The 12,169-nt window shown below is 34.7% G+C and overlaps 2 protein-coding genes across 2 annotated transcripts; both read right to left on the minus strand.

Annotated features, from left to right (window-relative positions):
• Nucleotides 1-3,058: 3,058 nt before the first annotated feature.
• LOC106372908 (glutathione S-transferase T2-like) lies at nt 3,059-4,485 on the minus strand. Its single transcript, XM_013813165.2, has 5 exons — nt 4,464-4,485; nt 4,271-4,374; nt 3,942-4,207; nt 3,644-3,893; nt 3,059-3,355 (listed from the first exon to the last, which is right to left on the minus strand). The coding sequence occupies exons 1-5, from the start codon at nt 4,483-4,485 to the stop codon at nt 3,059-3,061; spliced, it is 939 nt and encodes a 312-aa protein (XP_013668619.2).
• A 5,170-nt stretch (nt 4,486-9,655) lies between these two features.
• LOC106375577 (probable indole-3-pyruvate monooxygenase YUCCA8) lies at nt 9,656-11,804 on the minus strand. The gene is made up of 3 exons (XM_013815530.3): nt 10,804-11,804; nt 10,320-10,691; nt 9,656-10,196 (listed from the first exon to the last, which is right to left on the minus strand). The coding sequence occupies exons 1-3, from the start codon at nt 11,476-11,478 to the stop codon at nt 9,963-9,965; spliced, it is 1,281 nt and encodes a 426-aa protein (XP_013670984.1). The 5' UTR covers nt 11,479-11,804; the 3' UTR covers nt 9,656-9,962.
• Nucleotides 11,805-12,169: the final 365 nt, after the last annotated feature.

Here is a 12,169-nt window from a genome sequence, read left to right on the forward strand (position 1 = left end):
ACGATTGAAGAAAAATTAAAGGGAAAGGAGACAACTTACACGAAGACTCTCAACCCACATGTCATATGCAAAACCTTTTAATTATTCAAAGAAGGCATAAAACAAAACCTTGACGACTAAATTTGTTTCTTTTTAAACAATAGTTAGTGTTGTAAACATTGTATGGTTGACCAATTATTAAATATCAAATTTGTAAAACTCTTAAATGACTAATTTTGGACAGTAATTTATATAATAAATATCAAGGGATTAACATATATAAATATATCTAGATATGGTTGAGGTGAATTCGTTAAAATAAAAATAAAATATTATAAATAATTATTTAAGTATGCTTACATCTACAATAATATTGGTCAACCAAGTATACTATCTAAAGTATACAATTTTATAATATACTAAAATATCATGTTATCATAATTTATTTTCTTCCAATTATTCAAATTTACTTTTACTAAATTAAACTAAAAAAAGGTTTTTGTTATCAATTAAAGATAAGAAAAAAAACAATGAATTAAATACCCGAGCGTAGCTCTGGTGAAATATACTAGTATACATAATATAATGTGTGTAGGGTTGCAGGTACAAGAAAAAAGTGATACAAAGACATGGGCGCACGCGCTAGTGATTTATTAGAGCAACATTATTGCCGGGACAAAATGTTGGTATTTTAGCATTTTTTATTATTATTTTTAGAGAAAGAGACAATGTTAAGATACAATAGAAAATGTGTAGATTATTGGTAGATACTTATGGTGTTTCTTAGTAAATAAATTATTTATTTTAATAAGTAATAACATATAAAAGATGTGTTTAAAATAAAACATATAACAATAAAATTGAAAACACGAGAAAATTACAAAGTTGCAAAAAAAAAAAACTTACAATTTAAACATTAAAAAATTTATAAGAAAAGATTAAAAACATAAAACATACAAACATCATAAATAAAAGCAAACAAACATTTTATTCAATTCATAAAAACTTAAACATTATATGTTATTTGGAAGATGTCCAAATTTAGCTCATATATTTTCAATCAAATCATCTTTTAATTGTTGATGGGCTTGTCTATCCCGAACTCTTGTTCGACGATCAATTGAATTACCGAGATTTGTAGCTATATCGACGGAATATGTAAGATCCACACCTTCTCCTTGTTGAAATTCTAAAACGTCATATTGGGTGTACGAATCTCGTTCATCTTCGACAATCATATTATGGAGTATGATACATGCTCTCATAATATTTGCTATTTTGTTTTTGTCTCATAAATTAGATGAATTTTTAACAACGGTGAATCTAGCTTGCAGGACTCTGAAGACACGTTCAAAATCTTTTCGCACAGCTTCTTAGGTTTTAGCAAATAATGAATTTTTCGGACCATGTGGTAGTCGGATAGATTGAATAAAAGTCACTCATTTCGGATAAATATCATCCGTGAGATAGTAAGCGAAATGGTACTTCCTTCCGTTGACGTAGAAGTTGACTTGTGGAGCTATTCTGTTAATAATATCATCAAAAACAGGTGATAGATCAAGAATATTAAGATCGTTCATAGTACCTGGAGCTCCAAAAAAACGCGTGCCATATCCAGAGGTCATATGAAGCTACTGCCTCCAACATAATTGTTGGTTTTCCGGTTCCTCGTGAATACATTCCTTTCCAAGAGGTAGGGCAATTCTTCCACCCCCAATACATACAGTCGATGCTTCCAACCATCCCAGGAAATCCACGTTGTTCTCCAATATGGAGTAGGCATTCAAGATCCTCCGGTGTGGGACATCTTAGGTATTCATCGCCAAACAAGTGGATTATTCCGGCGGTAAAATGGTGCAAACATTTTCGAGCTGTTGTTTCACCAAGTCGTACATATTCGTCAACTGTATCAGCCCCACCACCATATGCCAATTGACGAATTGCTGCAGTACATTTTTGGAGCGGTGATAGACTAGACCGTCCGACTGCATCTTGTATTGGTTGAAAATACTCTACTTCTGTAGAGAGACGATGCACAATACGCATGAACAATGACTTGTTCATTCGAAACCGTCGCCGGAATAAACTGCGAGGGTATGTTGGAGCTTCACTAAAATAATCATTCCAGAGTTTATTGTGGCCTTCTTCCCGGTTTCTCTCGACATAAATGCATTTTTTCGCTCTTTTGGTTCTGGAATAAGATCATAATTTTCAAAATTCTCTTCAAAAGGGGATTCAAAATCAGCATCATCATCTTTGTGGTAATGATAATGGGAAGAAGATGCCATTTAAAATGAAAAAAGGGAGAAAATGTTTCGAAAATGAGTAGAGGAGAGATGCTTTGTATTTGTGTAATGAGAGAAGATGTCTCATATTTATAGGGTAAAGAAGTGTAGCTTGTGACATTAGTTGTACGATTCTCCTGTGACATTAGTTGCATGATTCTCCCGTGACATTAGTTGCTTGTTTTCTTGTGGAAGAAACAAACAATAACATGTGAACCTTTAGTATGTTTGAATACGGACATCACACGTGAACTTTGATCAGGCTTTGAGTATCTTTCACATGTGAAGCTTCATACAATCTGATGATAATACAATTACACATTACAAACATTACATTCATTACAACAGCCTTGATCAGGCTTGATCAGTTTCATACAATTATAATACAAGTCATTACAATAGCGTCTAATACAATACCTACTTCATATAATCTGATTCATTACAAAACATTCTCCAATAGATCTGTTTTTAAGTAGTGAGGAGATAAACAACAATCTGATTTAGTTATACATGAGCACCAAACCTACTAAAACTAATACAACAACCATTACACCAACACCCAATTCAAAGCCATTTGTAAACTTTGATTTCTTCTTAGCTAACTCACAAACTAGCTTCTCTAGCTGAACCAGCTTCTGTTCAGTGTCATTATGGAGATCCTTAACCTGGTTAAGTTGTGTCTCATAGTCACTCAAAAAGGTTAGATGATTTACCTTGTCAGCCAAGTGGCCATACTGTGTGTCCCTGGCTCTCATCTCCTCCATAACCGCCACATCCCACCATTTCCAAACATGTCACTCTCCATCATCAACATTCTCACACGTGTAGTATCTTCTGCCTGGATCATTTCTAGTGTAAGATGTTGCTAGAAGAGGTTCACCACCACAGTAGCATGTCTTCGGGAAGCCGAACTCAACCTCAGGTTGAGGAGGGTACTGAACCGGCTCTGGATTATTGTACCTACTCTCAGCTTGGTCCTCAAGAATATCTGCCTCTGCTTGGCTGTAGCCACTGTCAGTCGTGTTCCTATAATAATCCTCTGACCATGAAGGCTGGCTATAGCTATAATCTTGTCCCATCTGTTCCTTAACCTGAAAAATGAAATAAAGAGAAGATTACAAATGTGCACAACTTTATTCCCAATCTGATTCAATGAAATAATTGAGTTAAAGTCGCAGCATTAACATAAGAGATAGTCATAGAAGCAAACAGAAACTTCAAACATAGCTATTAAAACAGGAAGTACATTCATCATAGAAGCAAACATGAAGTACATTCAACATAAAGAAGATAAAACATAAGTACTTAAAATAGAAACTACAAACATAGCTAGAACATCATTCTCAGAAATACTCGGCCATGAGCTTATTCATGACAACTTCTTCAGCCTCACTTAGTGGCTTTTTTTTAGTAAGAAGAGTGTCTAGTATGGCCAGCTTGGACAGTTTCTCCTTCATCGCTAAATCCTCCTTTTTCATTTCCCAAATGCTCTTATACTCATCAAGAGTCTTCTCTTGCGCATTATTCCTTCTGGCTTTTACAGCTTTGATACCTTCAGGCCGGATCTCATGATCACCAACATTGGTGCTTGAGGTTTGGGAACCTGTCTCACCAGTTTTCCTCTTTGAACTGCCAGTAGCTTTAGGAGTGTTAAAGCTAAGCCATTTCTATTCATACCTCAACACACACCAAGCATGCTCAAGGGTAAACTTCATGTTGTAATCAGAGTAGAAGATTTCATGAGCCACCTTCAGAACATCATTCTCATTCTGACCACTACTACTTTGTCTCTCTGCAGCTGTAAATGCGCCACAGAACTTGTTGGTGAGATCATTGATTTTGTTCCACTTCTGCTTACAATGGATATGCTCTCTCTTTTCACCACCCTCTCTAGCGTGAGGACTTGCTGCATAATATTCTCCTACTCGTTTCCAGAAGGTCCCCTACTTTTCTTCAGTTCCAACAATATCATCCTTAGATGTGTTTAGCCACGCACTGATTAGAACCTCGTCATCAGCTGGGGTCCATTTCCTTCTCTCCCTACGCTCCACTGGTGTGTCTTCAGGTAGAGTTGGAGCGTCAGATTGTTGTGAACTGAAAGGAGATATTTCTGATGCTCCAAAGTTAAGACTAGAAGGAAAACTTTCATAACACTTCCTCGTTGACTGGTAAGAAGGTCTACATAACTAGAAGACTGACTATATGGATTCTTTGAATCCATAGCAATAAGAACAGAGAAAGGATTATAGAAGAGAAAGCAGAATGGTTACTAAGAAGAGAGAAAGAAGATGATGGAGATTATATGATAGAATGAAGGATGGTTGGGGTTTAATAGGTGAAACTGTGACATGACAAGTGATAAGTAACAATCATAATGACCTAACCATAAACTACCTAAGTCTAATCAGAAGTTATTACACATTACACAATTAAAAAGCTATCAAGTATCTTTTACAACTTCATTAAATTCAAAGGGGATTTCGTTTCAAACCAACTTCTCAATCAGACTTGGTGATGCATTTTAGTAAATTTCCATTAAATTAAAAGCATATTTGGTTGCAAACAAACTACACTTCAATCAGACTTATCAATTCATTTTAGAAACTAACGACTACAGTCAAATGACAAGTAGGTTCTCCATTAAAGAGTTAACCAGTTATCTCTAGTTAAAGACTAAACATTTAATAAAACTCCATTAACTTGATTACTCATTAACTTGACCAGTCCCACACTTCGTTCTTGTTGATTAAAGAGTTAACGAGTTATCTCTAACAATGTCACAATAAACCATTAACTTGATTACAATGTATGCAGATAGCAAACCATTAGCCTTTAAGAACTTAACAAATGCCAGATTCATCGAAGAAGGAATATTATGTTCATTACAATTTCACCGGTTATGATCACAGACGACAAAGACGAGACAAGATTCTGAAAACCCTAAATCCACACAAAATTTTCAATTAAACTTAGTCAAACACCAAGCATACAATTAACAACGGCAATCATATCATCACAACCAAAAGCAACCAATCCCAGATACCGACGAGGTAGATCGACAAAGATAACAAAACGGAGGAGGTAGATCGACAAAGACAATGAAAACCCTAAATCTCAAAACGGAGGAGAAACACATACCTTGTTTAGATTGGAAGCGGCAGACAAGATTCAGATGAGACAACAGCTCGGTGTGGAGTGAGCACAACAAACACACAACAGATCGGTGGGAAAGAAAGGTTTCGCCGTTAAGAGAGAAAAGGAAAAAGATGAAAGTGAAATCGAGACCCCAAGCGAGTTTCCCCTACACGTTTTAGACACCTAATCACAAGCTGCCAGATAACTTTAAGGACGAGTAACGAAAACCTCTTAGTTAAGCTTTGTTTCTATTGTTTTTAAGCGTTTTTTATTTAATTTTCGACACTTAATTGCTAAGAAATTAATCTTAGAGTCGCCGATAATCTTTCTATTAGAAAGTTTACCCATATCCCAATGATTAAAACCATGTACGTTTGAATTATTACTCTTCACATACCTGTTTAGAGTAAAGAACTAAATTTGAGAAACTAAATTTATATATCGACGTAGACAAACTTAGAAGAAAAACCCTTTGATGAACTTGTTGGAGAAGTCATTCGTACTAGCTCGTATAACATACATGTATTAATTTCTTTCGGTGCATGTCTTTAATCGTTGGACTTGTAAAAATGAGTTACTTAAATTGAACTTTTAAACATTGCGCGTGGTAAGATGAAGTGCTTGTTGGTTTCTTCTTTCTTGTGTTTAGTGTAGAGGAATATCTTTCTTTTTTCCACAATTGAGGTAGTTCATCTAACAGTAACAGACATAGGAATGTGAGAGGAACAAACCCTAGTTTTTGTTTGCAGACTGGTAATTTGTATGGTGGACAATATGGGCCCTTGAACATGAGTGATTTTTTCATTGGAGAATTTGTGACCATTCCCATGTGTTACTCTTTCACTCTTTGTCACTGTTCTCCTCAAATCAAATCTCACCTCATATTGATCAGTATATACCTACCTTGTATATATTCTAATCAACATTAAAAGCGTCAATTATGGTCTAAACTGACGATCTGATTGTATAAAACAATCCCAAAGGGTAGTTAGAATTTAGGATAAGATGTAATCGATTTTTGGTTAATTGGTTAGTCAGACTAAACCGACATATATACAATCATGTTAAGGACATGGCCGAAAATGTCACGTTGATATGATGCATGACAACTTTAAACCAAAGTCGTATAAAATCTTAGTACGCAATATAAAAAATGCAAATGACCTTGAATGTAAGCCGACGCATATCTACCTATATGTGATAGCTCCCTAGCTAGCTAGGTCTTCAAAACCATGATTTAATTATAACTAGAATCTAAGATGATGCTCTATCTAGCTAGGGTTTTTGCTAATGTAACGAAAATTGATTGAGGAATATTATGTATGAATGTGAGGGTGACAAGTGACTAATATAGCAAAAGACAAAGAAGAAAGCAAAAAGAGTAATGGTCACTCGAAATCAACATTTCCGTGTAGTTTCTAAATAGGTAACATGAGGTGAGGGTACATGCGAAACTAGATGATGATCTCCATGCCTTTGAAATAGACTTCACGTACATGCATTATATATATATGATAAATGTATAGTCATAATCATCAGAATTCCTACTTCCAAGATATTATAGACATATCCAGTTCAAGCATTTTGCTGGAATTTTAAATTTACTACTTATGGAGCTAGATTCCCTTTTTTCTTTAACCGATATATGTCAATAAAATATGATTTTGACGTCTATATGAAAACATCCTTAATGTGTACATGATTCATACCGAGGTATCAAATAAAAATTATGAGGTTTTTAATTCTTTTTTTAAAACGCACTATCTTTATATTCCACCAAAGAGGATAATGATTTTGCAATATAACAAGGATAACATATACCAGCAATTCTTTTACAAAAGAAAAACATCTACCGGCAATAGAATGTATAAAAAAAAGACTGAAAATTGAAATATTATAAACTCCACAGATCGATGATATTATTATAATAATAAATGTACAAATGATGTGGTCGAAATTGGTTTGAACTTTAAACGGTTGGCTTTATCCTTTGACGTTGGACATAGGCCATCTACATCTGATATGACATTGTAAGATCTCTTTTATTATCGGATCTAATTGAAATTTGGACCCAACACATGTGGGTTTTAATGTCATCAGAAACCGTATTTACCTTTTTCTTCTGTTTTTCTTCTTCCTGAAGGGAAATTTGCCCCAATAACCATAAAAAAAAAACACAAACCCACTATCTGACCGAAAACATCCTCTATCTTCTTATTTCTATTCCTATCTCTCTCTAACCTCTTATTAAAAATCTAATTACTCTTTTTTTGGTTATTTGGCAAATAAACCCTAAATTGAAATTGTTTTCTAGATTAAGGAAGTACCGTGCTTCTGCTTTCGAATTTCAAAATGGATTATTAATACTTTTATTTGCCTGAGAATTGTAAATAATAATATATTTTATAAGAAACCTCTAAACTACCATTGTCCTGTTTTATCTTTCAAAACATACTCCATTTTTTAAGAGACGATGTTTTAAAAACGTGCACATAGATTAAAAAAATATTTAATTTTTATATTTTCTATAAAAAAATCATTATTAAATATTTACATAATCACAATTAAACCAATAATAAACTAAACCAAATAAGATTATTGGTCACATAACAAAAATTATTAATAAATTTTATATTGAAACTGAAAAAATAATATAATTTGGAATAATAATTTTCTAAAACGTTAAGTATTTAAAAACAGTGAGAGTATATCTTAAAAAATATAAGTATATAACACATCACCATGAATACGTGATTTGGTTTATACGTACTGTACTTAGACTTAATTTTATACAAATCTTGTCAAGTTTCATGAGTTTTTAACTCGAATTAGTTGATCATAAGTAGAATGCATCAAAACGAATGAGTGGAATATATATTATAGGGATGAGTATAAGTATTAGATTTTTTTTGGTTTGAGACAGAATCCAATTTTTGCGTGGATCAGCTATGCTAAATTAGATATACTAACTTCTGAAGGATATGATTAACCCGGGTTTTTAATTTGAGATTCTTAACTCATAATTTGACACAATTTTTTTTCTTTACACTTTTCGGCTAAGAGTTGGTTCTTATATCTCTTATTTAAAAGACGGTTCTTAATTTTTCTTAATTAAAAGCTAAAAAAGCTAAAAAACGGTTATTATTCGAAGCTAAGAACTCCACCCCGAGAACTTGGGTTAATCATGGTGTTATGAGTTTTGAACATCAGGTAATTCACGTTTATATACATTGCATACATGTTTATCAATTAGCCAGTGGTTATAGTTTAGTTAGTATGCTGTGATATTGGTCAACGTTGGACATTGTTTTCTACGTTCAGAGGGCTATCAACTAAATAAACTACACAGTTTTTTGGGGAGGGTCAAAATAACTTCGATTAAGAAAACTCAATTACCTAATTTAAAGAATGTACATATTATCCTTCCGTGCAAAGCGGAAATTGATGCATGAACCACGATACTGATAATTGCATATATGAATCAAATCGAATGTAAAGTGGGAATTTAATTTGACGTTCTGTTAATTAGGTTTAATAACCTAATTTTATTAATTCCAACCGACATAAAATACCTAGCTATCACATGCATGTGAAAGTAATTTTTAGTTAATTTAATTTAAAATTGTTAAAAGAATCGTATTAATTAACTAGGTTAAAATTGTATATGAAATGAAGATATTTCTGCCTTCTGGCTTTACATAATATACCCATGAGTTTTAGTCAAGCAACTGTGCGTAGTTAATAAAAGTGTTTAGCAAATAGGAAGTAAGGAATGGGGTCGGGAGACTCACCCGTGTCATCTGCTTATTAACATTGTTCGCCTCTGAGGATTAAGTAACTTTCGTCGTCACAGGAATCCTACATTCCCTGGAGACGCGATACTGGTTGAGTCGGTCAACATCTTTTCAGTCATTCTTCTTGTTTTGGCTCTAGTTATAATTTGTTTCTACACTTTGATTCTAAACGTTCTTTGGTTTTTAGTAAATAAAATTAAAATTTTAAAAGAAAATTGTCATTTTAAAATTATTTCCAATATTGGCTCTTCAAAATTAACGTGAAGTCCTGCATTTTTTGCAATCAATACTAGAGTAATGTTTGTAGTAAGAATAGAATAGAAATGAATCCAAATGTCAAAGGGAGATTGTTCAATACCGAATAACAGAGTAGCCTATAAAACCCTTTTTGACAGATGAAAAAAAATTACTTGACATAACCTAATGGAAAAGATGGTAAGCTAAAAAAAAAAGATAGTAAGCTGAAATTAAAACTTTTTTTTTTACTTTTATAAATATAAGAAAATTGTATACAATATAAATGTCAAAACTATGCAAATTAGGACAAACAAACAAATCAAAGAACCCCCAAAAAGATAACTGTAAAATGTAAAAAAAAAAGGCCACATCATCCTCTGCTTACACAAAACGCCCAAACACAACAAGTGGAGGAGGTAATAAAAAACAAACACACACAACACCCTTTGATTCACTTTGGGTCTTCTTCAGAGAGGGCTCTTCTTCTTTACTTCTGTATCTATGTCCTAAAACTCTAGTCATTCTCCTAACATTAGAACTGTTGAGAGATACATCTTCGATGACTAGTTGTCGAGCGTTTTGTGGGTTGTTTTGTTTCAAGTTTCCAAACAGAGCCTATGTCTTGTGCGATGTTTACCGCGTCCATTGACGCACCTGAGAGCCCTCTCCTCGTGAACCCAACCGCATACAACCCGGTCCTTCCTTTCCAACCGCTGTTTCCAATCGCCGTTTTCGGGAAACCATTCTTTGCAAAGAACTCACTCTCCTATAACAAACAAACACAAAACAAATCAGTACATATGAACAAAACAGTCTGGTCCGGTTTGGTTCAGCAAAACCCGGTTAGCAAAATTTTAAATTCTTTGTTTTTTTTGTATTGTTTTCTCACCTGTAGCCAATAAGGGACGTTGCTGCGATAACCAGTAGCGAGAACAACCGAGTCGACATCGAGTTCCTCTCCATTAACAAGCTCGACTCTGTTTCCGTTAAACCTTTTGACTCCTGGAACCACATCGATCTTTCCCGACCGGATCTTCTCTAAAGCTCCGATGTCAAGAACCGGCGTCTTCCCTTTCGCGCTCTTTAGCTCCATCGGACCCATCTCCGGTCGTTTCAAACCGTACTTCTCGATGTTTCCAAGCACGAACCAACACAAAACCAACAATATCTTGTCCACGAGCCATAAAGGAAACCACTTCAGCATCTTCATCGCAAGCTCAAACGTGGACTTCCCCATTATTTCTCTCGGCATCACATGAACCTGAAATTTTTAAAAATTTAAACTTTAATCAGTCTTTGATTATATTTTTATAGTTTCAAAAAAAAAAAAATTATATTTTTATTATAAAAGTTTTGATTTTTAAATGACTTACGGAGCTTCTAATGACCATGGAAGGCTTAGCGAGATGATTAGCGAGGTCAAGAGAAACCTCCATCCCGGAGTTTCCACAACCGACGACCAACACTTTCTTTCCGGCGAACTTCTCGCCGGACTTGTAATCACAGGCATGGATCACCTCCCCGGTGAACTCAGAAAGCCCTTCGATCTCCGGCATCACCCTCTCCGCATTCTCTCCCGTGGCCACCACAAGCCACCGGCAAATATACTCCACCTCCGTCCGAGTCGACTCAGCGTTGGACACGGTCTTGACTCGCCACAACCCGCTTGTCTCGTCGAACCGAGCGGTCTGCACGCACTCGTTGAACTTAGGGCTGATGTCGAACCGCGAGGCGTAAGACTCGAGATAATCTATGAACTGTCGTTTCGTCGGGTACTCCGGGAAGCTCTCCGGGAAGAACATTTTCGGTAATTGGCAGAACTGCTTCGGGAGGTGAAGCTTGAGACGATCGTACGTTCTTTTTTGCCACAGGGAAGCGATACAGTCTGCTCTCTCGAGAACCACGAAAGGAACGTTTTGTTCCCTGAGACAAGCGGCTGTGGCTAGACCGGACGGTCCTGCTCCGACGATAACCGGTCCGTTGACCCAAATGCACCGGTTAGTAGCTACTTCTTGATCATTATCTATCAAACGAAACATATTCTCCATTTTTCTTTAAAATTTTCTTTAACGAGTTTTACAAGCTGAAGGTTTGTAGAGGGAGATAGAAGCAATGAAGGTTATATTGTAAATGGTTTTGAAATTGGAATGAAGATAGTGTTTGGAGGTTATGATGCTTATATAGAGGGAAGATACATGTGGCGTTGAATATTTTTCACAAGACGATATTTATTTTATTAGTATAATAATCATAATGGTGAGCTTCTCATATAGTAGTATTATTTTAACTAGTTATAATAACTGACTATTTGTGATTGGTTAGAGTTGAAGTACATTGATTATGATTTATTTCTAATAAACAAATAGCTAATGGTGTGTGACAGTTGAGCACTTGAAAAATAAACAGTGGTAATGCTTGAGGACGAAGTAATATTTCTACCGACCATTGTTGTGTGTTACTCATTACACATCTGTTAATTCAAGATAAGTTATGAACTAACAAGTAAACAAGAGCACTCTGATAAAATAAATGTGCTAATTAAGTAACTTTTGGTAAGGCATTTAATAGAAAAGGAAGTGATGGAATTAGGGGAGTTATTCTTGGGTTCACCCCCTAGGGTGAACCTTTAGGTTCACCAACCAATAGAAAATTGTCATTTTAAATCTAGTATTTTTTAATTAAGGAAACCAAATAACTTGCAAATTATATTATTTTTTCAAAATAAAATTTAAAAACAAA

This window comes from Brassica napus, chromosome C1 (assembly GCF_020379485.1).
Source record: "Brassica napus cultivar Da-Ae chromosome C1, Da-Ae, whole genome shotgun sequence".
Taxonomy (NCBI): Eukaryota; Viridiplantae; Streptophyta; class Magnoliopsida; order Brassicales; family Brassicaceae; genus Brassica; species Brassica napus.